This window comes from Tasmannia lanceolata, unplaced genomic scaffold (assembly GCF_043159265.1).
Source record: "Tasmannia lanceolata isolate RefF3 unplaced genomic scaffold, GAP_Taslan_0.1 ptg000044l, whole genome shotgun sequence".
In the NCBI taxonomy this organism is placed as follows: Eukaryota; Viridiplantae; Streptophyta; class Magnoliopsida; order Canellales; family Winteraceae; genus Tasmannia; species Tasmannia lanceolata.
This window is the reverse complement of record NW_027518721.1, coordinates 20,390,724-20,417,673: the sequence shown is the minus strand read 5'-3', so window position 1 is coordinate 20,417,673 and position 26,950 is coordinate 20,390,724. Positions and strand designations below refer to the sequence as shown.

Sequence of the window (26,950 nt, the reverse complement as noted above, 5' to 3'; positions counted from 1 at the left end):
GGCAGTCTTCTTCGCGTTCTTCGTGTTCTTCGTGCGCGGCATGATCTCTATATTGGGGTTTTGGCTTAGGTTTTTAGGGGGTTGCAAATACGAAAAAGGGAACCACTTCCACTTCTTCTCTGCAGAAACCAGGACAAGATACTTGAACGAAAAGAAACTTCAAATACACTATTATTCCATTCACAAAAGTACGATGCAGTATAACACACTTCAAACCACATTTAATTACTATTACACACATGGAACACTATATAGATACTTGAATTTAAAAACATTTACAAACTTCAAACAAAACCACTCTTTACAGACTCCGAACCACTTCAAACCACTGTCACAGGATCCTCGGAACCACTAAAACAACATTTCGAATCACATATTACGAAATTGGAATTAGTATTTACCGCAGAGAGGATCCATTCATACCATTGAAACCACTCAAAACCATTGAAACCCCAAGTGAAAGCCTTCAACGCATTGAATGAAACCCTTTCACACCAAAAATGAAAAATGCTGAAATACCAAGTCAAATGAAACCTTTTCGAACAACAATTTCGACAGTTGGAACCACATATTAGACTGTTGGAACAGATTACTGATTAGCGGATCCAGGGAACCTTAAATTACACAGTTGGAACCAATATTACTAGATAGAGGATCCATCAAATACTGCTTCCAACTTTCTAATATTTGGTTCCATGGATCCAACTTCCATGGAATACTGGTTCCAATTTCATAAGCCCTAAATAAAACCCTTTCAAACCCCAATGCAACCATTGAAACCCTAATGCTCTGTTTGGTTGCCGGGTTTTTTTTGTTCCTGGGAGTTATGTGGGAGAGAGTTAGTTAAATTTTGGTCCCATCCCATGTTTGGTTGCCTTTTAGCACTAGGTTTATTTTAATCCCACTCTTGTAATGATTACTTGTGGGGTGAATTTTTTAATCCCACTTTTGTAATGATTGCCTTTTCATCCCATCCCAAGATAACCCCAGGAACAAAAATAAACTTAGGAACCAAAAATAAGCTTCAGAAGAATTTTTTTTCTACCCAACAGTTCAACCAACCAAACAAAGGTTTTTTTTTTCCCCACCATATCTCCCAAGCTATTTATTTCTCCCACATAACTCCCAGGAACAAAAAAAACCTGCCAACCATACAGAGCATAAATGAATCCTTCAAACCATTAAATCCATTAAAACCCTATATGAAACACTAATGCTCTATTTCGTTGCCCGATTTTTTTTGTGGGAGTTATGTGGGAGAGAGTTAGTTAAATTTTGGTCCCATCCCATGTTTGGTTGCCTTTTAGCACTAGGTTTATTTAATCCCACTCTTGTAATGATTACTTGTGGGGTGAATTTTTTAATCCCACTTTTGTAATGATTGCCTTTTCATCCCATCCCAAGATAACCCCAGGAACAAAAATAAACTCAGGAACCAAAAATAAGCTTCAGAAGATTTTTTTTCTACCCAACATTTCAACCAACCAAACAAAGGTTTTTTTTTTCCCACCATAATCCGGTCAACCAAACATGGGATTTTTATTTTACCAGGATACTTCTAGGACTTTTTTTTCCCACCTATCTCCCAGGGTATTTTTTTCTCCCACATAACTCCCAGGAACAAAAAAAAACCCGGCAACCATACAGAGCATAAATGAAACCATAAATGCAACCATAAACCATTGAAACCTTTTCAAACCTTAAATGAAACCCTATGAACTAGAGTGAAATCCAACATGAAATATGCCGAAACCATTGAAAACCTAAATGAAACCTTTTGAAATCATTGAAACCCTAACTGAAACCCCTTAAACCATTGCAAGCATTGAAACCCTAAATGAAAGAATTGAAACCCCAACTAAAACCCTAACTCAAACCATTGACAACTATTGAAATCCTAAATCAACCCTAAATTTTACCATAAAAAACCATTGAAATACTTTGAAACCCAAAATGAAAATAATGAAACCCTACATGAAACCCTTTCAATCCCAAAATGCTGTTTCAAACCCTAAATGAAACCCTTTCAAACCATTGAAACCAAACCCTAAATTAACCCATTCAAACCACTGAAACCATTGAAACCCTAAATTAAAGCATTGAAAAACCCTACATCAAACCCTAAGCCATTCAAACCCATTGAAACCCTAAATGAGATCATTGAAACCATTTAAAGCCCTAAATCAAACCCTTTCAAACCAAAAATCAATGCCCAACCATTGAAAACCTACAAACCCTATATCAAAATATTTTGTTCCTAACAATTAATAGTTCCAGCCCATTGAAACCCTCAAAATTTCAAAACCCTCCAAATGAAACCCCTTCGAAACCATTTCAAAGCCTTAAAAATTACATACTAATGCATATCCGTTTCACACACTAGTCAAGAGGCACTTAAAAGAGCTTCAGAGAGCAATGTAGAGCAACATACATTGTTAGAAGTGTGTGAGATCCAACTCCTAAAAAAAACCCAAAATAAACTAAACCCTAGAAGAAATATTTGAAAATTACCTTCGTGTAGGGGAGGAAACTGAATTCCGGCGAGAGGGGGTGGTTTCCGCCGACTATGTCGTGCTTCCGGCGAGTAGAACGGGCTTCGGGAGAGACGTACGAGGTCGACGGCGAGATAAACCGTCGTTTCGGAAGAGAGAATGGGAAAAGTGACAAACAGTGAAAGTTTATGGGTCTCCTGCTTCCGGCGAGTACAACGGCCGTCGGGAGCGACATCGGATACGAGGTCGACGGCGAGTTTCTCCGGCGAGTTGTTTGGGAAGAGAGAAACAGAGAGAAGGTTAAAACGTAAAAATAAGGGTTAAAAGTAAAAACTCATGGGTTAAAAGTAAAACTAAAGAGGGGTATTTTCGTCTTTTAAAAACCTGACAACCCCTCTTTTACAAATTCTGCAACTCTACCCTTACTTCACAATATCATGCAATCTTTGCATTTTCCTAACAAATTTTCCTGTTTTTTATAGGGACCTTTAATTTATAAAGATATCTCTAAAATTTATCTTTGCCCTCTAAATTGTGGGAACAAAAAACTTTCCTCAAGAGATGTTTTTCCTTCAATCCAAACAGAGCCAATAGAATGAAGAAGGTTACTTAATCTATGGTTTAAGGTTTTAGTAAAGTTAGTAGGCTCATATAGTTTTGTTGTCTATGGTCCCCAAGATATCCTGACCTGCATTGATACGATGCAGGTCCCACCAATCTCCCCTTCTTAAGCCATTTTAGATTTTCGGGATTGATTTTGAGTCCAAAACTTATAATTGGACACAAAACCAATTCTCAAAAGCCAAACAAACAGGGCATCAGTATGCACTCCCAACCATTTAGATGATTCGATTGTGCCCGTTTAATTTTAAGTCTAATAATCATTTAATTTTGGACTCAAAACAAATTCTGAAAATTCAAAACAAGCAGGGCCTTAGTATGAAATCCTAACCATTTAGGCCCTGTTTGTTTTGGATTTTGAGAACCAATTGTGTAAATGAAGGAAATTTAAGTCCAATAATCAGTTTTGGACCCACATTCGGTTAACAAAATTCAAATCAAACAGGACATTAGTTGTTTAGATTGTGATTGTTGATGGTGGAAAATTATGAATTTGGCCTCAAGGCAACATGGGGTGTTTACAATAGCATTAGATGGTTCCAACCATATGTCAATGTGGGCCGTCCTCCTTGTGGGCCCACCTTTGCATTGCTTAATTAGGCTGATTTCTAATCTTCTCACTTTTAATATAGTTATCTTTTGCTCAAAAAAAAATTTTGTGCTAATTGGATTATTCAAACATCTGACCAAGAGTCTGCAATAAAAAATGAAGATGAAATTGAACATCAATAGCCAAAAATACATTTTGTAGGTTATCAAGGATAACCCAATCAGTAACATTTTCTTCCATGTCCATGGTGGGGGCAACCAAGTTAAACCGTTTGAATGAATCAAATGTAGTGCCAAATAAGAAATGCATGCATTCTTGTAATGGGTATCTGTACCTCAGAACTTGCTGTATATAGTTTCTACACATCTATGTATGTGTAGCTTCTGTTGTTAATTATGTTGTAACAATTTCGTTCGCTATGTATGGAAGAATAGAAACTGCATTTCAATTTTATTATATATGGAGGAATCACTTGCATTTCCATTTGAATATGTTTGTTCTTTTTAATGGTTTTCTGGCTTAAATGTGCATGCAGATGGAGTTGCTCCCAGAGCAAAAATGAACCAACAGCGGTCTCGGCGCTTCCAAACAGCACTAAATTCTAAAATTGCAGTCTGTTTTCATTCAGTTCCATACAATACTTGTAATCTTGTAGATTGTTACTTATGTGCATGTTCATTTACATTGCTGTTTAGGAAGAGGAGGAGGAAAAGTTCAGAAGGGAATTTGAGCTGCAAGGGAAAATACTTCTCCCAAAACAGGAATCTGAAGTTTCTGATTCTAATATGATTACACCGGGAACGGTGTTTATGGATAAACTGTCGAAGGCCCTTAAGTACTATATTCACCTGAGACTAAATGGTGATCCGGGTTGGAGCAATATTAAGGTTCAATGCAAAACTGACTTCAAGAATTTTTTTTCTAGATATAAGGGACTGTCACTCAGTTACTTGATTTTCACTCATTTCGTGTTAAGAGCATTTTTAAACAAATTCCTCTGATATTCAATTATAACAAAGATAATAATTACTCCTTAGATATCAAAATAGTTACTCTTTTTGTTTTCTTTGAATTATTTGAAGGTTATACTTTCTGATGCAAATGTTCCTGGGGAAGGAGAGCATAAAATAATGTCATTCATACGCCTCCAAAGGAATCTTCCTGGTTATGATCCAAATACACGCCATTGCTTACATGGTTTGGTATGAAAAAAATTTCCTTTTGCTATGAAGGTTTTAATTTGGAAATCTGAATTTTTTATGGGGTTTTTTCCTGCTTTATTTGCTGATTATGCAAGCCTGTAAACTTATTAACTGTCAGGATGCCGACTTAATAATGCTGGCTCTTGCTACACATGAAGTACATTTCTCCATACTGAGAGAGGTTAGTAGATTCTCTCTTTCTTAAGCGATTAATTGTGGTTGAAACGAGTGTGTGACCCAATGTAATAAATTCTCCATGGCTCTTCTTTTAGAGATTATTGTGCTCTCAAAGCAACAAGCTCAAAATATTACAATCAGTTCGTCGTCAATCGTCTTTAATTTCTGTTTGTGTACTCCTCGCCTGTCAACTTGGAGACTACAAGAGAAATCCCACAGTTTTTGACTTGTTTCCCATTCTGCATGGGTTTCTCCTTGTGCTAGTTACGCTGTGTAACTAGGATTGCTATATAGCATAGTATATAGTTGCAGGAGTGAAAGTGTAGAGTTAGTATATGGGTCTCTTAGTTAGACTAGAACTATGAGTTGGGCTTGGAGAAATTCTATATTTACTGGTGAGAGAGCGAGCGAGAGATTCGTTTTCTCATATGTTAAGTAATTGGGAAGGGGTCTTTTCTTTTTGTTTTGTGTACGGTCTTGGCTGAGAACAGCATTAATGATAATTTTGTGTTCGGTCTTTTCTGGTATCATCTAGGATGTATTAACCCGAGAACAGCATCCCAACTTCATTTTGTCCCCCGTAACGAGGCTTTGTAAAGAAGGAAGTGCATTACCAAGCTCAAGGAGATGTTGCAGAGGTGGTTCATTGGCTAATGTGCCGTATCAGGTCTCTTCTTTTTTCTCTTAACCATCCTTACTGCAGTTCATATTTGTTCCTTTGGTGTCGATTGTTTGGATTAATCTCAATCTTTTGTTTAAAATGGGTGACTGAACTCTGTTTACTGGATTATTTGTTACATTTGCACAGTTCTTGAATGTTTGGATCTTAAGAGAATATTTGGAGCTGGACATGAAAATTCCCGACACTTCTTTTCTGATCGACTTTGAGCGGATTGTAGATGATTTCATCTTCATTTGTTTCTTCACTGGAAACGATTTTTTGCCCCTTCTGCCATCACTAGAAATAATGAGGTTTGTTTCCTAGCTTGTAAGTTGTGTCTTTGGTTTCAAACTTTCAATGTATTTTGTTCACAAATTTGTGGCATCATCATTCGTGTCTTCTTGGATATATCAGTTTTTATAGCTTGCAAAGGTACATTTACATAACTATTTCCTTTCCTTTTCCTAGTATCTTGAATTTTTGAAGGTAATTGACCCCTTCTGTTCCGTGTTTTACAGGGAGCAATAGATTTACTAATGGCAGTTTATAAAGCAGAGTTTAAGAGAATGGGAGGCTACTTGGTTGACTCGCAACGAGTAATAAGAAATCTTTTCCCTATCTCTTTACCTGTAGCCAAAATGCTACATAGCTGTTCTGTTAATTCGAAGAAAGAAACTAATAAAGTTTTCTTTTACACGGTTAGATTAAAGATAAGAAGGCAGCCTATATGAAGTTAAGTAGAGTAGAGCATTTCATCCTTGCAGTGGGTTCATATGAAGATCGCATTTTCAGAAAAAGATCTAAATTGCGAGAGGTTTGTTTATCTTTTCTGAACGTATTACTAAACACTGCTATCTGTATTTTGTACGAAATGAAAATCATCTTTTAGGGTAAACTATGGAAATCCCCTTTGCTTATCTCATATTTTGTGTGGGAACACAAACCATGGAAAAAACTAAGGTTGCCAATGCGAGAAGCGAAGTGGGAAGATGCAGGAAGCGAAGAGAAAGCAACATGGAGTGAAAAATATAGAAAAAATGTGAACAATTAGTGACAGTTTCTAATAATTTTAGTAATATGTTTTCAGGGATTTTCTAGGGACCATCGTAGAAGGCATTTCACGGACCGGCTGTTGCATGAGAGAGCAGCCACTTAGGGTCAGATTCGAACAAGGGACTTGGTGGCTGCTTTGATACCAAATGTTAGGTATCTAACCAATGCACCAAAAGCTCCATAGATGATGGAACATGTTAGGCTACCAGAGATGGCATGTCAGAGTTAGATCATCGAACTGTCGGACCATCAGGAAGGAGAGAGAAGAGATTAGAGCCCATAGCTAAGAGTTGAGCATTCACAGAGGAACAGGATAGAGAGAAATGGGGAAATTTTTTCTTAAATTTAAACTGAAGGGCTTTTTTCTTATCGTTATTATATTTATTTTATGTACATGATTAGTAACTGAATGATGATTTTAGGTTATCTTCATATTCCCTCCAGTCTCTTTTATGCTGATACTTTAATCTACATGACTATTGTACTTGATGATTTTAGGTCATCTTCATATCCCGCACAATCCCTTTTATGATGATAATTGAAAATATTATGCAGATGGTGGACTATTGATACTGAAATTTATAAAGTGGCTCATGTAGTAACTGATTCTGCCAGTCGTGTTTTGAAATTGATATCCTGAATAAATAGCTCTCACAAAGCTTCTGCTAAAATCTTTCACTTTAATGTTTTGTTTTTGAGTTCTGCAGATTAAGCTAAAAAAGATGTTGCGTGAGAGTTTAGAAGCCATGGGTGGAGATTATTTAGGAAATGCGGTGAGATCCTGATATCATTCACCTGACATGCATTCCATTGAATTGGATCATGAGCTTTCCCTTTGCATCATTAAACTATTATTGGGATGTAATTCTGCTCAGATGGAAAATTTAATGCACCAAGACTGCGTGTTGGAGCCTAATGTTGAACAGGGAAGTCATGGGATGTCCTATGAGAAAATTTCAACTTTCAGAACTTCAAAAACCATGCCTATTTCTCAGAAAGATGAAATTGGTGTTGATAATGATGTACGTCTGTCCACTTAAGCTTGTAACGAGGTTGTGATCTTACAGGTCACAACTATTTAGTTCTGATGATCATAGTTGTATTTCGAGCATGAGCCAATATTTCTGCCAATTCTCTTCTCTGATTCTTTAGGTCTTTCAAAACACAAAGGAGCTGATGCAGAAATGGAAGGAAATTAATCGTGATAACTCAGACCTGTTCAAGCATGGAAGTTTGGAGCGAGACATGGTTTGTTATGTATTTCAGTATTCTTTTACATTTTTGAGTCTGGATTAAGATATTTCAAGCATTTGTTTTCATCAACAAATAAGACGACTTTAGTGATTTTATGCAAAAACAGTTCTAGTGATATTTTAAATTGTTTTGTTGGACACAAAAAATTTCAGGTCAAACTTGGACTTCCGGGGTGGAAGGAAAGATTCTGTAAAGAAAAATTTTCTGCAGAAAGCTCAACTGAAATTCAAGCAGCAAGGAAAAAAATTGTATGATATTTTTCATCATTCCGTTAATCCCAAATGAATTAGCATAATTTATCATTTTTGATCAGCTTGGATTACTCATCCAATTGGTTAACCATCATTATTCCTTTGGAATTCATATTTATCTTGAGCTGTTCGTATTGAGTGGGGAATGAGTGCCATGTCAGTCTTTTTTTTTTACCATGCTGCACGTACAACTATTTCAGTATGTGGTTACTTCAGTTAGTATAATATGATTTACTTTTTTAACCCCACCACATTAACTTTTGAAATTTAAGATGCTGTGATCTCCCTTGTTGAGAGTCATGTATGAGCCCATTTCTTCTTTCGACACAGAAGATGAATCTCCTATCATGGCCTGCCCAATATTTAATCCTGCCTTGCTCGGATACGAAGAAGTTATCTATCTTAACGCCATGCTGTGAGTCATGTATGAGCCCATTTCTTCTTTCTACATAGAAGATGAATCTCCTATCATGGCCTTCCCAATATTGTATCCTGCCTTGCTCGGATACCAAGCAGTTATCTATCTTAACGCCATGCTGTTACATACATTCTCTTTCCATGATCACTCATAATCTCCATGGCATATTTGTTCCTTCATCCACACACTCAGACAAAAGCCCCCTTGTTTTAATATGAGGATTGCAGATCATTTGAACAAATTATTTTAGTTCTGTAATTCGGAGTGAACTTAATTACAGAATTTTAAATCTAAATTCACAGAAACCCATACAAAGATTTCTTGAAGCGGAAATAGCCATATGCATACTCTCGCGAACCGTACGGTTAATTGCCAGACTAACCGGCTCTGTGGAACATTTTTGCTCAAACATGTGTTACAGGTTAAATATGCAGTTCACTTTGATCGATCATCACATTAGCTTCTTGAACGCTTGCTACAATTGCTGTATGATTCAATTTAGAAATCAAAAGCTTTATATCATAAAATCTTTTATTTTCAGCATAGACCGATCTATGATTGGATGGGATTGGTGCTTAAACCCTTCCAAAATCAAACATTGGTATTTAGGCCATTTTCCTAGGTTACTACTCATTTTGATTTTCTGGTTTACATGATCTAGACCATAGTTGCCAGGGTGCGAAGTGAGTGCGAGAAACGATGCGGGAAGCAAGGGGTTTAGAAAAGAGAAAATATGGGAAGCAAAAAGCTTTAAACAAAGTACATAGAAAATTGGTGCGAATCGTCAATGAATGTCAACACGAAGCATGCCATTAGCCTCATTAGAAGCAATGAAGTACATAGAAAGAGTAGGATTGTAGCAGGTTAGGGGGAAGGGTTAATAAGATAATGATTGAAGTAGAAAAGAAGACTTCACGACTAATTAGAATTACAAGTTTTAGGAATTTACAGTTTCTCATATTTTTATTCATGTATATTTAATATTAAGTTTTTGAAAAACAATCCACACAATTTTCTTTTGAAACTTAATCTGAGTTTTCAAGTTTTAAATGCACGCTTTCTTTAAATACGCTTCTTAAGCACACTATCAAACAGAGAAAATAATCTTTTAGGAAGAAGAAATCACCTAAATAGAACAAGTACTATTAATTAAGAGGAAATGCATAGGAAGCGAGGAAGGACACTTCCCCTAAATTTGGAAAGCGGGAAGAACTTAGCTTCTGAAGTGAGTTTCCGAGGAAGCGACTAGGAAGTTTCCGGCAACTATGATTTAGACAATTACTATTTTGTACCGTATAAGAGAGGGCAAAACTCCATTCCTATACACCGAAGGAGTGCGGAAGAAGTATCTGCATAAAATTCTATAGAATTTTGGATGCCTATCGTGGGTTGGATTTATGTCCACTATTTCTGAAAGCTAGTGTAGAAGATCAAATCAATTAAACGTGGATTGGTTGCTCATCCTAATTGTTTTTGTTCATTGTGCCTTGTTTATCGGTTTTTTTGTCCTATATATGGTTCTTTCGAGAAAACATTCTCTACATCAGTAGTCTATCTATGTGCACATTAGAAATCAATTGTCTTTTTTTAAACAATAAATCTTTTTTGAGTTGGCATCTACTTATGTCGAAGCCACTCCATTTTCTTGCCACATGCCAACTGTTATATGCCTTGTTTCTTGCTACATGCCCACTATTATATGCCATCTTTCTTTCTACATGCCGGCTTTCATATGCCATGTTTGAAGGAGACAAGTATAAAAAGTAATGCTTTCCTTGATGTACATAAAGTGCAACCGCTCCCCATTAGCTTTCCATGTTATAAATTCCTCTACCACAATTATTATGACGTATTCGACCATGTGGAATATGTGATGCTAACGAGGCTGAGGTTAAAGCCTTACTTTTTGGCCTGTGGTGGGCATGTGAACATGACCAACGTCCCCTCATAGTGGAAGGCGATTCCTCAAATGTAGTGGCTTGGGCTTTTGAATCTGAAATGCGACCTTGGAGATTGCAGGAGACTGTTGCGGAAATACTGGATTTGATGCAGGTACTTAATCCTAATCTCGAACACCGCAGGCGCTCGTCAAATGAGCTGGCCGATACTCTAGCTAAGGCGGGAGCCAACAGGGATGATTTTAAAGTAGTATCATATCTGTAGTTAGCATAGATCCATGGGAAAGGGTACTGTACTCCTAGATTCTGGAAGGACAAAAATGCCCTCTCGTCTTTTGTAAAACCTCAGATATGTCCGACATTCAACTAATACTTGTATCAGCAGGCTGGGATTACTGGTCTCGAATGCTATTTCAATATTAATGAAAATTGTCATCTTTCTTTAAAAAAAAATGAAGTGCAACTGCTCTAATCCACTGTGTAGTTTGTTGGAACACATACAAATTCTATGTTTCTCTGAACTATTAGATAAGATTTTCTTTCTTCTTTTTTTTTTTTTTTGGGGGGGATAATTAGCTAGACAGACAACTATAGGTTGCATTGGTTGATGTGTCTTCTTGTTACATTAGGTTCAAAACTACACTGAAGGCCTATGTTGGGTTTTACATTATTACTTTGGCGGCGTGTGCTCGTGGACTTGGTAAGTCGATTTTCTGATCAAAGTTAACATTGTTCTAGATGCAATTTTCAGTACAATGTTTAGTAGAATCGGTCAACTAATTCTTTTCTGAGTAGATGTTCTTTTTCTTCGAGTGTCTTGTGAGAATTTATCATTACCAAGGCTTGAAATCACTAGTTCTTGAAATTATAGGAATTGGATATTGTTTTCAGGTACTATAATTCTTATTATGGTCCTTTTGCTTCTGACCTCAAGGGCCTTACTCAATCACGAATTAGTTTTGAAATGGGTAAACCATTTAAGCCTTTTGATCAACTTATGGGTGTTCTTCCACCCCGAAGGTAAGTTTTTCGTGTGTCGCATTGCTACCATTCTGATTTCCTTTGAATATGACATAAACATGCTCTGTTTTAGTGCGCATGCACTTCCTAAAGCTTACAGGGATCTCATGACCTGCAAGGAACCAAATATTGAACAGTTCTACCCTACGGGTAAGAATCATTTTATAGGGCACATCACAATTCCTTAACCATGTCATAAGTTTCACTTGTTTCACTTATAATTTGTGATCAGATTTTGAAGTGGATACAGACGACAAACGTTATTTATGGCAGGTTAAAATTCTGCACATGCATTCATTATATTATACAGTTAAAATCTAGGCATACTTGTCTGATTTGAGGGAAACCTGCCAACATAATACTACTTGATGAAATGATTTTGTCAGAGGGTGTCACAAAACTGCCATTTGTGGAGGAAGGGCTTCTTACTTCAGTGACTAGGAATTTACAAAAAGAACTTACGGTGCGGCCTTCTTATTAGATATTCAACATTTGATAAATCTGAGACATGGATGGTCCTGTGTATTGACATTTTGTTATACCTTTGGACTCCTTACAGGATGATGAAATCAGCAGGAATTCTGAAACGTTTGACAAGATTTTTGTGAGGGCTAGTCATGATTTTGGAATAAAAGTTTCTGACTTCACCCTTATATCTGGAAAGAAACGAGTGGAGACCAAAGATTGCATTGGCAGCCAAACAAGGTATTTCTAGTTCCTTCTGTCTGTTGGTTTATTTTATTTCATTTTTTTTACTTTTGTGGTGTTTATATTCTATATCTGCATTTTGTTTCAAGTTATAGGCAAGTCATTCTGGTCCTTGAATGTTTTTTCTACAGTGGCTTGAATGGTTTTCTATGCATTTTTTATGAGGCCTCCCAGCCAAAAATATCCAGTTCACCATTGATTGGTATGGAGGACATCACAGAGGACGATGTCATGTAAGTTTCCTCATGGTGTTGGAAAAAATCTTTGTAAAATATTTATGCTAAATCTTTCTCCTCGTGATGTAGATCTGCATTGTATGAGGGTCCAGAAAGCCATGATCATATTCCTCGTCCACCAGAAAATGTGAAAATTCCTCCCAGGGTATTTTCTACCTTTTTTGCTCCTGCATTTGTTCAATGTGTCTATTAGTTTAACAGTAGGTGCGAATTTGGGGTTTCAATTTCCTTTACAGCATCTCTAAGGTGAAAAGAAACTTATACCCTATAACCCAAAAGTTTGATTTAGCAGAAATAGTATTTTTTTAATGAAAAGGAGAACAGTAATAATTTATAATTGTAAAAGAGTAGATGTATTAAGGGGGAGCACATGTTGAATCCAGCAAGGTGAGGGTAAACTACATTTATGTCATGAAGGATTAATTGTGGGAAATGGAATCCAGTAATAATTTATAATTGTAACAGAGTAGATGTATTAAGGGGGAGCACATGTTGAATCCACCAAGGTGAGGGTAAACTACATTTATGTCATGAAGGATTAATTGTGGGAAATGGAATCCACTGTGAATGATCTTATGTAGGCCCATCAAATTCCGAAATAACAAGAGAATCACAGCCAATCTTGGGTACTGCAACAACAATCTTGGTGTACACTGACAGAGAAAATGACAATAGAGAATCAAAGCATCCTTGGGTGCTGCAACAACAATCTTGGTGTACCCTGAGAGGAAAAAGCATAATGAATTTATTTGCCATTTTTGTTTGGAAAATATGTATGTGGTTCATCATTTATTTGGCTGGCATCTCCCCTTGCAACCAATGAACCCACAAAAGGGCCCATATTAGTCTCTTGATATGGAACATGAGACTGGATAATTTCACCAACCAATTTCACGGATGACCTGTGGATGCTATGTTCTAATATTTATTAACTTGTTGCATATGGAAGTTTGGTTTCTTACCCATTTTGAATGGCATTCGACCATCTTTTTTCACCCATTTTAGGGGGAAGTATGTTCCACGACAACATTTCAGTGATACTATTAGTCAAGTGGCTTTTGTCAAACAGTTATCAGTTCAGTATAATTGACTACTATTAGAGTTGGGTCCTGTTGATGCGTCAGTTATGTCACTGAATGATTCTTCTACTTGCAAATACACAGATCGGTGTAGTAAATTACAAATCGCAAACTCCATTATCAACCCTTCTTTGTAATTGCTTCTATCCATGTAGAATGATTGAAATATCAGATATCTCTATGTGATCGCAAGCTTATTTATTTACCTTACCTCTGAGGTTGTGCTGGAGTTAGATTCATGTTACTGAGTTGATAAGAGTTGTGAAGGCAATCATGGGCTGTCATTTTGTATGAAAACAAGTTCAAATACAGAATATCATCATGCTGATTCTATTTTTTCTGGGCCTAATTCGACTACTTTAATTACTTTTGTAAAATTCAAGGATTTTTACTTGTTGTACCTGTGAATTGCTTGCAGACAATAGAAGAAGCAGATATACAGACAACACAGCTTTGGCACGAGTATGAGGGTTGGCAACCAAGGCAGAGTTCCAGGTACACATACTTGTTTACTTCTTTTTCATTGCTATCTTTTCCGAAGAATCATACAATCTTAGTGATGGGGTGTGAAAACACCAGCCTCTCACAGGCTGCCACCTGTCCCAGAGTAGGTGAGATCCAGCCTCTCACAGGCTGCCACCTGTCCCAGAGTAGGTGAGATCCAGCCTCTCACAGGCTGCCACCTGTCCCAGAGTAGGTGAGATCCAGCCTCTCACAGGCCGCCACCTGTCCAGGACACCTCACCCGTTTTTCCCTATAAATAGGGAAACAGGGCTCAGACAAACGGGTAATGCTAAAAACCCTCTTCTCCCTAAAAACTGACATTTCCCTTCACTCTTGCTCATACTGACTTGAGTGTCGAAGGACCTGTCCGGACTAAAATCCGGTCTGGTCTTCTGACCTCGTTTGCCTTGTGCAGGACTAAGCACTCACCACAGGACTCATACTCAACCTCCCTCGTCACTCGCTCTCAGTTCTTACGCCACTGCTGTACCTGTTACCGATTTTAGGTCTAACAGATTGGCGCCATCCGTGGGACCAAGAACTAAAAGCTGTTCTTACATATCTCACTTACAAAAATGGCAGGGCGCAAGAGTGCGCGGTTAGCTTCTGCGCAGAACGACCAAGCCGCGCTACCTCGCAGGACCCGGAGCGGTCGAATCGCCTCGATGGTAGTGGCAGCATCTGCCGACCAAAGCCTTTCTCGCTCGGAGCATCACAATCCCGTGCCCACCTCGGAGCAAGTCCAAGCCCTCTTCCAGCAGATGACGGCCCTTGTTGGTCAGTACCAACAACTACTTCAAGCACCCCCTCCACCTCCTCCAGAGGCCCCGCGATCTGCCCAAGGAGTCCACAGGGGAGAGTCATCACGTCATGGGGAGGGCAGAACTCATCACTCCGCTAGACAAGTTTATCGCCCCATAGTGAGGCACGCCCAGACAGAACCTCATCACCGCGAAAGATCGCGGTCTCGCTCCACGCAGAGGCGCCGGCCTCACGAAGATCGTTTGCCACCGGCAAAATCTCGGCCTCGTCGTAGGAGTCCGGAAAGTCAGTCCGGTTCTGCGGCAAGCCCATTTGTGGGAAGAATCAGGTCCCCAGACCGCAGAACGGATCCGCTGCTACAGAGAATGGAGGAGATGAACCACCGAATAGAGGAATTGGCGAAGGATCAGAGCCGGCCCGCCTCCAGAGCGTTCTCAAGCAGAACGCCGTTCACTAGTGATGTCCTGAGTGCTCCAGCACCCAGAGGATTTAAAATGCCTGCCGTCCCTCAGTACAACGGCACTACCGATCCCGTGGATCATTTGGAGACATTTAGAACAATGATGCTCCTCCACGGCGCCTCCGACGGCTTCATCTGCAGAGCCTTCCCAACGACGCTCACTGGCGCGGCAAGAGACTGGTACTCCAGGATCAAACCAAACTCCATCAACAATTTCGATGATTTTGGAGAGGATCTGGTCCGCCATTTCATGAGTAGCCGTAGGCCGAAGAAAACGACTGCATCCCTGATGGCCTTGCGACAGGATGATAATGAACCCCTGAAGGTGTTCGTCCGCCGCTTCAACAGGGAGGCACTACAGGTGCCCAATTTAGATCCCTCAGCGGCTATGAACGCACTCCTCACCGGTGCAAGATCTGATGATTTTCGTCGAGCGGTGGCTCGGCAAAATCCGCACTCACTGGCGGATCTCATGGCCGGGGCAGAAGAGTACATAACAGTGGAAGAAACACTGGCAGCTCTTAATTCAAACCGGAGGATAACCTCTGAAGAGAAGAATCTGCCTAAACAGCGTAGGGAGGATAAACCTCCCAGGAAAGAGAAGTCTCCACCCCCTCAGAGAAGAGAAGAGAACTTCACACCTCTCAATACCTCTAGAAAGCACATACTGGCGGCGATCAGTGAGGAGGAGTTTGTGAAGTGGCCGCCTAGAATGATCTCCAAGGGAAACAGAAGAGATCCTTCAAAGTACTGTCGGTTTCACAAGGACCACGGCCATGACACAGAGGATTGCTGGCAGCTCAAGGGAGAAATTGAGCAGCTGATCAGCCGGGGTTATTTGAAAAAATACATCCAGAATGACGGCCGCACCCAAGAGCGCAAAGGAAAGAGTCCCCAGGGCCGTAGCCCTCGAAGATCACAGCAGCCCCCTCCTCAGGATAAGACTTCTCAGGTCACCGACGCGCAGCCTGAGGCACCCCGATCTCAACCAAGGGGGGTTATCAATACAATCATGGGCGGACCAGCCGCTGGGGGCACCTCCTCTGCTGCTCGAAAAGCATATGCACGGCAAGTTAACGCCGTTCACACAACCAGCAAAAAGTCAAGAACGGAGAATGAGATCTCCTTCTCGGACGCAGATCTGGACAGCCTTATTTTGCCCCACGACGATGCATTGGTGTTAACCATGCTCGTTGCTAACTGGGAGGTAAAGAAAATTCTTGTGGACAACGGGAGCTCAGCGGATATTCTATACTACCATGCCTTCGAGAAAATGATGATAGGCGACGACCGTCTAAGGCCGGCGAACTCAGATTTGTTCGGCTTCTCCGGAGAGGTCGTAAAAGTGGTAGGACAGATCGAGCTGCCTGTTCTTGTCGGAGATTCACCATGTCAAGCGTTCGCCATGGTTAACTTCCTGGTAGTGAAGGCCACCTCGGTCTATAATGCTATCTTGGGACGGCCTGGCCAGAATCTGATCCGAGCAGTCGCCTCAGCCTACCACCAAAAAATGAAATTCATAACCCCTAATGGCGTGGGGGAAGTTCGCGGAGATCAGCCTCAATCAAGGGAGTGCTATGCAATGGCACTGAAAGGAAAAAACGCAGTGGAATCACTGCCAATCGAACTGCTTGATGTAAGGGACGAACTCAGGGGTACTCAACCAGCTGAGGACCTACTCTCCATCCCACTGTGCCCGGAGGACGGTGAGAAAGTCGCTCTGATCGGTTCCTCCCTTAGTAGTAGCATTCAACATCAACTCACCGAGTTTCTCCAGGGCAATGCAGATGTCTTTGCATGGGTTCCTGCCGATATGCCCGGCATCGATCCAGAGATCAGCACTCATAGGCTTGGTGTCGATTCAACCTGCAGACCGGTGAAACAGAAAAGGAGACACTTTGCTTTTGAAAGGCGACAGGCAATAAAAGAAGAAGTGGAGAGGCTTCTGAAGGCTGACTTCATTCGTGAGATTCGATATCCGGACTGGCTAGCAAACGTAGTCCTAGTCAAGAAGACTAATGGAAAGTGGAGAACCTGCGTCGACTTTACTGATCTGAATAAGGCTTGTCCCAAGGACAGTTATCCGCTCCCGAAGATCAATCAGCTCATCGACGCCACAGCGGGTCATGAACTGTTGAGCTTCATGGACGCCTTCTCCGGATATAACCAGATCAGGATGTACGAATCGGATATACCAAAGACCTCATTCGTCACAGATCAAGGGACTTATTGCTACCGAGTCATGCCCTTCGGCCTCAAAAACGCTGGAGCTACTTACCAAAGGCTGGTGAACAGACTGTTTCAGAACCAGATCGGCCGAAACATGGAAGTTTATGTGGACGATATGCTGGTCAAAAGTCGAAGTGCACAAGACCACGTGTCTGATCTCAGAGAAACATTTCAGGTCCTAAAGAAGCACAACATGAAACTCAACCCCACCAAGTGCACTTTTGGTGTCAGTTCGGGGAAGTTCTTAGGATTCATGGTGAGCCAGCGAGGGATAGAAGCAAACCCAGAAAAGATCAGAGCCGTGATGGAGCTTATCGCCCCAAAAACCATCAGAGAAGTTCAGCGGCTCACGGGAATGATAGCGGCGTTGGGTCGCTTCATCTCCAAATCGGCGGAGAGATGCCTGCCTTTTTTCAGTGCGGTTAAGGGCCTCAAAACTGCGCCCTGGACCGAAGAATGCCAGATTGCCTTTGACGAGCTGAAAAGGTATCTGTCCTCCCCGCCATTATTAACAAAGCCGGAGCCAGGTGAGGAGTTATTTCTGTATCTCTCCGTTAGCTCCACGGCACTGGCAGCTGTCCTCGTCCGCGAAGAGCACCGCCAGCAAAAACCAATCTATTATGTCAGCAAGGTTCTTCACGACGCAGAAATAAGGTACCAGCGGGTCGAGAAATTGGCTTACGCGCTGGTAATGGCTGCAAGAAAATTAAGACCGTACTTTCAAGCTCATACTGTAAAGGTCTTGACTGACCAGCCGCTTGGCAAGTACTCCATCGACCAGATATCTCCGGACGACTTGTGAAATGGGCCGTAGAGCTGAGCGAGTTCGACATCCAGTACGCTCCAAGGCCAGCCATCAAGGCCCAAGTACTGGCAGATTTCGTAGCAGAGTGCACCATCCCCCAGCAAGTCGCCGACCCTGAAACGGTACTACTCCCAGTTGCAGAGAAAGCGGTTCCTGACGAATGCATAGCAGAAACTCAGACAGAAATCTTGCAACCGCCGGCAGAGCAGGACTCCATGACCAGCACACCAACTTGGGAAGTATATGTCGACGGTTCTTCAAATAAAAACGGCTGTGGAGCAGGCCTCATCCTCACTGGGCCTGAGGGGTTCACTGCGGATTATGCTCTGAGATTCGGATTCCGTGCGTCCAACAATGAGGCAGAATATGAAGCCCTCCTTGCCGGAATGAACCTAGCAATTCAGACCGGCGCCCGAAAATTAAAAGCATACTGCGACTCACAGCTGGTAGCAAATCAGATCCAAGGGGTCTACGAAGCACGAGATGAGCGTATGGTTAAGTATCTTGCCAAGGTTCATCAACTCTCCAGCCGGTTTGCCAGTTTCGAGGTCATCAGAGTACCACGAACAGAAAATGCCAAAGCAGATGTACTGTCGAAGCTGGCTGCTTCTGGATACACCACTCTTGGAAGCATACGTATGGAATTCCTACAAAGATCTAGCATCGAAAGAGAAGCCGCAGATATAATGCAGGTGGAGAACGAGCCGTGCTGGATGGATGAGATCATTCATTACTTACGGGACGTGAAACTTCCCGAAGATAAGAAGGAAGCCCGTAAGGTGATACAGAGAGCCGCCCGATTCTCCCTCAGCAGTGACATTTTGTATAAAAGGTCCTACACTCTCCCGTACCTGAAGTGTCTGGGACCAAGTAACGCCGCGTACGCATTGCAAGAGACTCATGAAGGAATCTGTGGAGAACATCTGGGGGGCAAAGCCCTGGCGATCAAGGTACTCCTCAGAGGATTGTATTGGCCCACCATACGACAAGACGCGCTGAATCTGGTTAAAAAGTGCGAGAGGTGCCAGAAATTCTCCCCCACCATCCACCAGCCTGCTGTGGCGATGGCCCCAATTATCAGTCCACTCCCTTTTGCAGTATGGGGGATGGACATTCTGGGTCCTTTTCCACCGGCTTCCGGAAAGCGCATATTCGTAGTAGTGGCAATCGACTACTTCACCAAGTGGGTGGAGGCAGAACCTCTAGCCCAGATCACTGAGCAGAATATACAGAATTTCTTCTGGAAGGCAGTGGTCTGCAGATTTGGGATTCCCCGTGCCTTAATCACAGATAACGGCAAACAGTTCGACTGCCGGAACTTTCGGAAGTTCTGCTCTGACCTAAAGATTGAACAGAGATTCACTTCGGTTGCTCACCCCCAGACCAATGGGCAAACGGAAGTAACTAATAGGATCTTGCTTCAAGGGATAAAGAAGAGGCTGGATGAAAAAGCTGGCCGATGGGCAGATGAGCTCTACCATGTTCTGTGGGCTTACCGCACCACTCCTCGCACGACGACTGGTGAATCACCATTCAACCTCTCTTTTGGAACCGAAGCCGTGATACCTGTTGATATAGGCACCCCATCTCCCAGAGTCATCAGTTTCCATGAGCAACTGAACAGCGACGGACTCCGCGCCAATCTCGACTTACTAGAAGAAATCCGGGAGGAATCTCGAATCCGGGTCGCCGCTTATAAGCAGAAGGTGTCGAATTATCACGACTCCAAAATTCGCCCCAGAGAATTCAGGACAGGGGATCTGGTCCTGAGAAAGGCAGCCGTCTCCCAACCGACGAAAGTAGGGAAACTTTCCCCAACTTGGGAGGGACCCTATCGAGTGAAGGAAGTTATCCGGCCAGGAAGCTACAAGCTAGAGACACTGGAGGAGCACCTATTACCCCACGCATGGAACTCCAAAAACCTCAGGAAATATTATCAGTAGTCGAATTATCCGGCGTGAAAAGGTGATCTTGTAAATTTGTATATTTGTTGTTATGAATAAATAATCTTCTTGCAAATTCAGTGTCACTTTTATATCTGAAAACCCAGTTCACAAAACTTGGGTACTCACTGGAAACCCAGTTCACAAAACTTGGGTACTCACTGGAAACCCAGTTCACAAAACTTGGGTACTCACTGGAAACCCAGTTCACAAAACTTGGGTACGCACTGGAAACCCAGTTCTTAAACTTGGGTACGCACTGGAAACCCAGTTCACAAAACTTGGGTACGCACTGGAAACCCAGTTCTTAAACTTGGGTACGCACTGGAAACCCAGTTCTTAAACTTGGGTACTCACTGGAAACCCAGTTCACAAAACTTGGGTACTCACTGGAAACCCAGTTCACAAAACTTGGGTACTTGTTAAAAGACCAGTTCGTCACGATTCGACCATCAACAGCCTCATTCACAGGTTATCAAAATTAAAAAGACAAAGTCAAGCAAATCACTCAGTTGAGAAGTATCAGAGACAGACAAATGTGATTTCATTGATCAGAATATGTGGGGCCTCGAGGGCCATTACAAAATTCACTTTAAAAATGCTGGTAAGAGCTGTAGGGTCTCAAGGACCATTACAAAAAGAGGTCAAAACAAAAACAAAAAAAAAATTCTAAGCATCTGGAAGAGAGGTGATGTCAGCAGGAGCATCAGCAGGAGCATCAGCAGGAGTATCTGGCTCCTCATCAGTAATCTTCGGCCTGGCAGGGAGAGTCATGTTCTGCATCAATAGGTTTGGATTGCAGGCCTGGAGCTCCTGGAGGCAGTCGTAGTATCCAAGACTATAAGCCTCGCTCGACAGGCTGAAAAGTTCAGCCTCCTTTGCCTCTGTGGCCTCTTTCACTGCCTTCTCCTGCCTTTCAGTAGCTCTTCCTCTTTGAGCCTCCATGGCTTCAGCAGCCTTGGCCAGTTTCCTCTTCTCTGCGGCCAGATCCTCTTTCAACAACCTCCTCTCCTCCTCTATTCGCCCGATGCTCGTTTGAAGCTCCTGCACCTCAGCGGCCAACTTTCCGTTCACCTCTTCAGATGCAGTAATGGCTTGGGAGAAATTCTTACTCTTCTCCTTGAGGTCATTATAGTAGAGCAAGATCTGAAGAAAGAAACAGAAAGAAACAGGCATCAGTATGGTGAAAGAAAGAAATGGGCAGAAAGTTAGCAAATCGAAGCACCACTTCCTTACCTGGTAAGCTGAGGATAACACAGCCTCCTCTCCTGTAGCTGGCGGCTCGTAAAGGACCTGTTGCTTGTCCTTCCGCAGCAAACACTTGCTCATGAGCTCTGCTGCTACTGGGCTCTCGCCTAGGGCAGTGTCATCCTTCAAAACGGCCCAATTGGGTCGAAAGACATGCTCACTAAGTCCCGTAGGAGGACGAGCCCCAGAACCGGCTCCGGTAGAAGCACCACCGGATTTAGAAGAGCCACCGCCCTGAGCAAAGGGGCCTATTAGCTTCACCGTAGTCTTGGGCCTCTGGGATGGGGGTGGAGTGCCCTGTGACGGGGCCGGACTCCCCAGTACAGTCGCCTTTCTCTTCTGGCGCTCCTGTTGTGCCTGTGCAGCACCCTCCTGTGCCCGTGGCTGGGCTCCTTGCCTGATTTTCTCGACGGTTGATTGTTTCTTCATCTCTGCAAGACAAATGAGCAGCCAACGGTCAAAAGCAAGTATATAAAAAATAAACAGATTGCATAGACAAGTCTAGCTACATACGTTCTGGAGTCGCGGCACTCACGCCCAGCCCGACCAGAATCGCCTCTTCAGAAAACTCCTTACAACGGATGAGGCCCGATTGCTCGATCTCCTTCCGCATCAAGGCGAATGTTATCCTGTCCTCACCTTCGAGGAGCGGCTTTCGACTCAGTTTTGAGGTATCTGGAGTGTCCCACACTAGAGGGACGGACCAGGGCTCACTGGCCTCCTGATCCACAACATAGAAGAATCTATTCTTCCACGAGTGAATCGACGAAGGAATGCCAGTGATTATCTTCCGTTCAGGGCGCTGGCTAATGTAGATCCAGCCCCCTTCTTTATGCTTCTTCAGGTGTGCACAAGCACGGAACAGTGACAAAGTCACGCTCCTCTCTAACCGACCGTGGACGAGGTATAAAAACCCAACTAATAATCTCCATGAGTTCGGAGCTACCTGGGCCGGGGCTAGTCCGTAGTATTGTAGCACCGCTGAGAAAAAGGGGTGCAACGGAAATCGGAGTCCTGCCCTCAGTGACTCCTCATAAATACAGAGATCCTGGCTCTCGTTGCTGGCTCCGTCTCCCTCTATAGCTGCCCTCAGTTCAAATCTCGGGGGCACACAGTATTTATCCCTGATATCTCCCAGCATAGACCTGGTGAGGTAGTTCTCCTCGACTAGAGCTCGCAAGTTGTATTTTAGATCGGCATCCATCCGCGCTCTAGCGATCACCTCCACCGCCCGGCCAGGAAGGAATGTTGTGGACGCTTCAGCAACGTCGCTCTCAACACTCCCTCCTGCTCGCGGGAGACTGCCAGTCAAGGGTGGAGTGGCATTCAGATCTAAGATCACTTCATCCCTATCCCCTCCGTCGTCACTATCTACAAGGTCTATCCTATCAGACGCCCTAGCCACTACAGGCTCCTGAGGCATCCTAAACTCCGAACTACTGCTAGTGGAGGACCCCGTACCGGACTCGGAATTGGAAGTACTACCAGACATAGTAAAAGGAAGGGCTGAGAGGAATACCGGTGAGTGGAGCTCGTAAAGATCTTGGAACGCGACTGCGAGCTACGGGCTGCGAACTGCGATCTGCGATCTGCGGACTGCGAGCTGCGAACTGAGAAGTGGAAACTCCCAGAGCAAGAAGAGGAAAAAGATGAAAAGTAAAAAGTAAAAAGTGAAGGGAGGTAAACCTCCTTATATAGTTTTTAAGAGGCGGTTTGGCAATAAATGCGATGCACGCATCTCGAGGTCATCCGGATTGCGCCACGTGTCCCCTATTTATGACGGACACATTCTCCCACCATCAATACGATCAAGCACGCGCGTAAACATTCACGTCCCAAGAATGGATCTCCGCACTCCGCACTCCGCACTCCGCACTCCGCATTCAGTCTGGAAAAAACCGTACTGGATATAACGCGTTCTCACACAACGACAAAAATCAGTCCGGTCCGCACCGAACTGGCCGCAAGACGACAAAATTCAGTCCGGAAAAAACCGTACTGGATATAACGCGTTCTCACAAAACGACAAAAATCAGTCCGGTCCGCACCGAACTGGCCGCTAGACGACAAAATTCAGTCCGGAAAAAACCGTACTGGATATAACGCGTTCTCACAAAACGACAAAATTCAGTCCGGAAAAAACCGTACTGGATATAACGCGTTCTCACAAAACGACAAAAATCAGTCCGGTCCGCACCGAACTGGCCGCTAGACGACAAAATTCAGTCCGGAAAAAACCGTACTGGATATAACGCGTTCTCACAAAACGACAAAAAGCAGCCCGGTCCGAACCGGACTCCACTTCCAGCCGAACTCCGGACTGCGAACTCCGGACTCGGAACTCCGAACTCCGGACTGGATATAACGCGTTCTATGAAGCGCCAGGAACCAGCCCGGTTGAAGCCGTACTCCGGACTGCGAACTCCGGACTCGGAACTCGGAACTCCGAACTGGATATAACGCGTTCTATGAAGCGCCAGGAACCAGTCCGGTTGAAGCCGAACTCCGGACTGGATATAACGCGTTCTATGAAGCATCAGAACCCAGTCCGGTTGAAGCCGTACTCCGGACTCCCAACTCCGGACTCCGAACTGCGAACTCCGGACTGAATATAATGTATTCTGCAAAGCGCCAGGAGCCAGTCCGGTTGAAGCCGGACTCCGAACTGCGAACTCCGGACTGGATATGATGTATTCTGTAAAGCGCCAGGAGCCAGTCCGGTTGAAGCCGTACTCCGGACTGCGGACTGCGGACTCCGAACTGCGAACTCCGGACTGGATATAATGTATTCTGTAATGCGCCAGGAGCCAGTCCGGTTGAAGCCGTACTCCAAACTGCGAACTCCGGACCCCGGATTGTGGACTCTGTACTCCACACTAAATTCTCCGATTCACCTCTGAACAACATCTGCCCATCCAGAAAAACGATCGTCACACTTTCCCAAGTCCCTCAATGACTTGGAAAACTGGGGGGCAACTGATGGGGTGTGAAAACACCAGCCTCTCACAGGTGGCACCCAGAGTAGGTGAGATCCAGCCTCTCACAGGCTGCCACCTGTCCCAGAGTAGGTGAGATCCAGCCTCTCACAGGCTGCCACCTGTCCCAGAGTAGGTGAGATCCAGCCTCTCACAGGCCGCCACCTGTCCAGGACACCTCACCCGTTTTTCCCTATAAATAGGGAAACAGGGCTCAGACAAACGGGTAATGCTAAAAACCCTCTTCTCCCTAAAAACTGACATTTCCCTTCACTCTTGCTCATACTGACTTGAGTGTCGAAGGACCTGTCCGGACTAAAATCCGGTCTGGTCTTCTGACCTCGTTTGCCTTGTGCAGGACTAAGCACTCACCACAGGACTCATACTCAACCTCCCTCGTCACTCGCTCTCAGTTCTTACGCCACTGCTGTACCTGTTACCGATTTTAGGTCTAACACTTAGCATTTAAGTGACATTAACACATGAAAGAACAGCAGATTTCAAATTCAACAAAGATATATGAACGAAATAGCAAATGGAACGACTGATTTGTCCACGGGTAATGAGATACGGAAAGTGGCAGGTTCTGGTTGGTGGGGTAGAGGAAACGGTTCGAATGGCATATCAAATTGCGGTCAGAATATCGAGACTCGTAGGGTATTAAATTGCAGCCAGAATATTGGCACTCATAGGGGATCAAATTGCGGCCAGAATATTGAGACTCGTAGGGGATTTCCGGCCAGAAACGGCAATTATAATCGATGGGGAAATGGTTCAATCGCTAACAGGAGCGATAACTGGCGCCAGAATTCTGTGCCACAACAAACATACGGTCGAGGCCATGGCAGAGGCAATTTCGAGACATCTTATTGTGGCCAAAGATGGATTGCCAAAACTGACGGAACTTCCTCTTCCCCAGAAAGCTTGAGGTAGTTATTACCGTTTATTTTTTTGGAAAAGATATTTTTACCCCCTTTTCTTCCATGGGCCACCCCCCCCTCTTAGTGTAAAAATTTGGGTGCGGATTCATCACTTCCTTTTTTGAGCCTTTTGTACTAGTACTTTTGTTTTGGCAGAATTTGAAAGAACTTGACACTTTTAAACGTGTACTGGATTAGAATAGCTGATTAGAATACTATTTTATGAGTAAGTGATGCAGGAGCATCTCTCGAAGATGACATAGCGGAGATAATGGCCGAGGGAGGTGACTTAATCACCCCAAGAGAATCCCACCATCAGTGACTGGTTTGTGTTGGACGTGTAAGGTTAAAGTTGTAATTTCCATTTGCATTTTGAATTTTGGTTGTAAAGAGGCATATGTCAGCGTACCCTCTATTAGTAGTTTCTGTTTTTGCTAAATTTTCACTTGAATTGGAAAAAGAGATCTGAATTGGGAGAAAAACACTGGTGAGTTCTTTTCACTTCATTAGTAGTTTCAGCAAGATCCTTCTTGATGTAATTCTGTCCTCTGAGACGGGTTGAAAGCTTCAAAATCAAGCTCTCTTGTTTGAATAGTTGAAAATATCAAGAAATTAAAAACAGGGGTGTGGCGGTCGACCGAGCCTAGGAGGATGACCGCGGAAGGCTATCTAGGCAAAAAATAAAAAGGAACAGGTTTGTCGCGGCGGGCGACTGAGCTTCTGCGAACGACCGTAGATGGTCGAAATGTGAAAAATAAAAAAAATGGACAATAATATTGCGGCGGACGACCGTCATAATCCAGTCGACCGCGACGATCGAAAACTGCTTTTAAAAGGGCTTCCGCCGTTTCATTTTTTCACTTCCGCCATTTGTTCTTGTCCTAGGTTCTTTGCTCCCCTTCGCTTCTAAAGCAATTTTAAGAGTCAAAGCTTCAAGATTGAAGGGTTTTAGTAAGGTTTGATCCATTCCCCTTCCTCCATTTCTCATTTTCTTTCCTTCTTCTTCGTTTCTCTCCATTAAATCTCTCCATTGTTCATCTTCTTCATCTCTCTCGTCATACAACATACAATGACTATAATGCCCCTAAATAATACAAGTAATGTGTAAACTAACCTAATACATTATTCAACACTCCCTCTCAAGCTGGAGTGTATATACTATGAAGCTCCAACTTGCTATAAAGAACTACGTCAACAACTAAAAAAGTACAAGAAGCTCGTGCACATCTAGCTCTGTATAACACTCATCTTCAAGCTGGTGTGGTACATACATAATGAAAAGCATAAACGAAAAACAAAGGCCACCATGAACAACATCGAGATCAATGTCCATCAATAGAGCAACTCCTCTGAAGTAGCACAGCATCGAGATTAATAACCAACCGGCGATAGGGAAACCATCGTCTGGTGACAACGTCGACGGCATGAATATCGTCGCCTGAGGATAAGAAGAGGAAGATAACTAACCAATAATGCGGACATCA

General features: G+C 42.9%; 1 protein-coding gene across 1 annotated transcript in view; it reads left to right on the top strand.

The window, feature by feature from the left end:
- Positions 1–25,535, top strand: part of LOC143863408 (5'-3' exoribonuclease 3-like) — a 31,560-nt gene extending 6,025 nt beyond the window's left edge. The window contains exons 3-24 of the mRNA XM_077374072.1: positions 4,199–4,275; positions 4,359–4,550; positions 4,746–4,865; positions 4,984–5,046; positions 5,578–5,709; positions 5,851–6,004; positions 6,211–6,299; positions 6,407–6,517; positions 7,464–7,529; positions 7,632–7,778; positions 7,909–8,004; positions 8,163–8,258; positions 11,207–11,277; positions 11,469–11,597; positions 11,671–11,747; positions 11,830–11,870; positions 11,986–12,060; positions 12,157–12,302; positions 12,437–12,538; positions 12,611–12,686; positions 14,039–14,269; positions 25,036–25,535. Coding sequence (XP_077230187.1) covers positions 4,199–4,275; positions 4,359–4,550; positions 4,746–4,865; positions 4,984–5,046; positions 5,578–5,709; positions 5,851–6,004; positions 6,211–6,299; positions 6,407–6,517; positions 7,464–7,529; positions 7,632–7,778; positions 7,909–8,004; positions 8,163–8,258; positions 11,207–11,277; positions 11,469–11,597; positions 11,671–11,747; positions 11,830–11,870; positions 11,986–12,060; positions 12,157–12,302; positions 12,437–12,538; positions 12,611–12,686; positions 14,039–14,269; positions 25,036–25,479 — 2,735 coding nt within the window. The 3' untranslated portion in view covers positions 25,480–25,535. The remainder of the gene's footprint in view (positions 1–4,198; positions 4,276–4,358; positions 4,551–4,745; positions 4,866–4,983; positions 5,047–5,577; positions 5,710–5,850; positions 6,005–6,210; positions 6,300–6,406; positions 6,518–7,463; positions 7,530–7,631; positions 7,779–7,908; positions 8,005–8,162; positions 8,259–11,206; positions 11,278–11,468; positions 11,598–11,670; positions 11,748–11,829; positions 11,871–11,985; positions 12,061–12,156; positions 12,303–12,436; positions 12,539–12,610; positions 12,687–14,038; positions 14,270–25,035) is intronic.
- Positions 25,536–26,950: the final 1,415 nt, after the last annotated feature.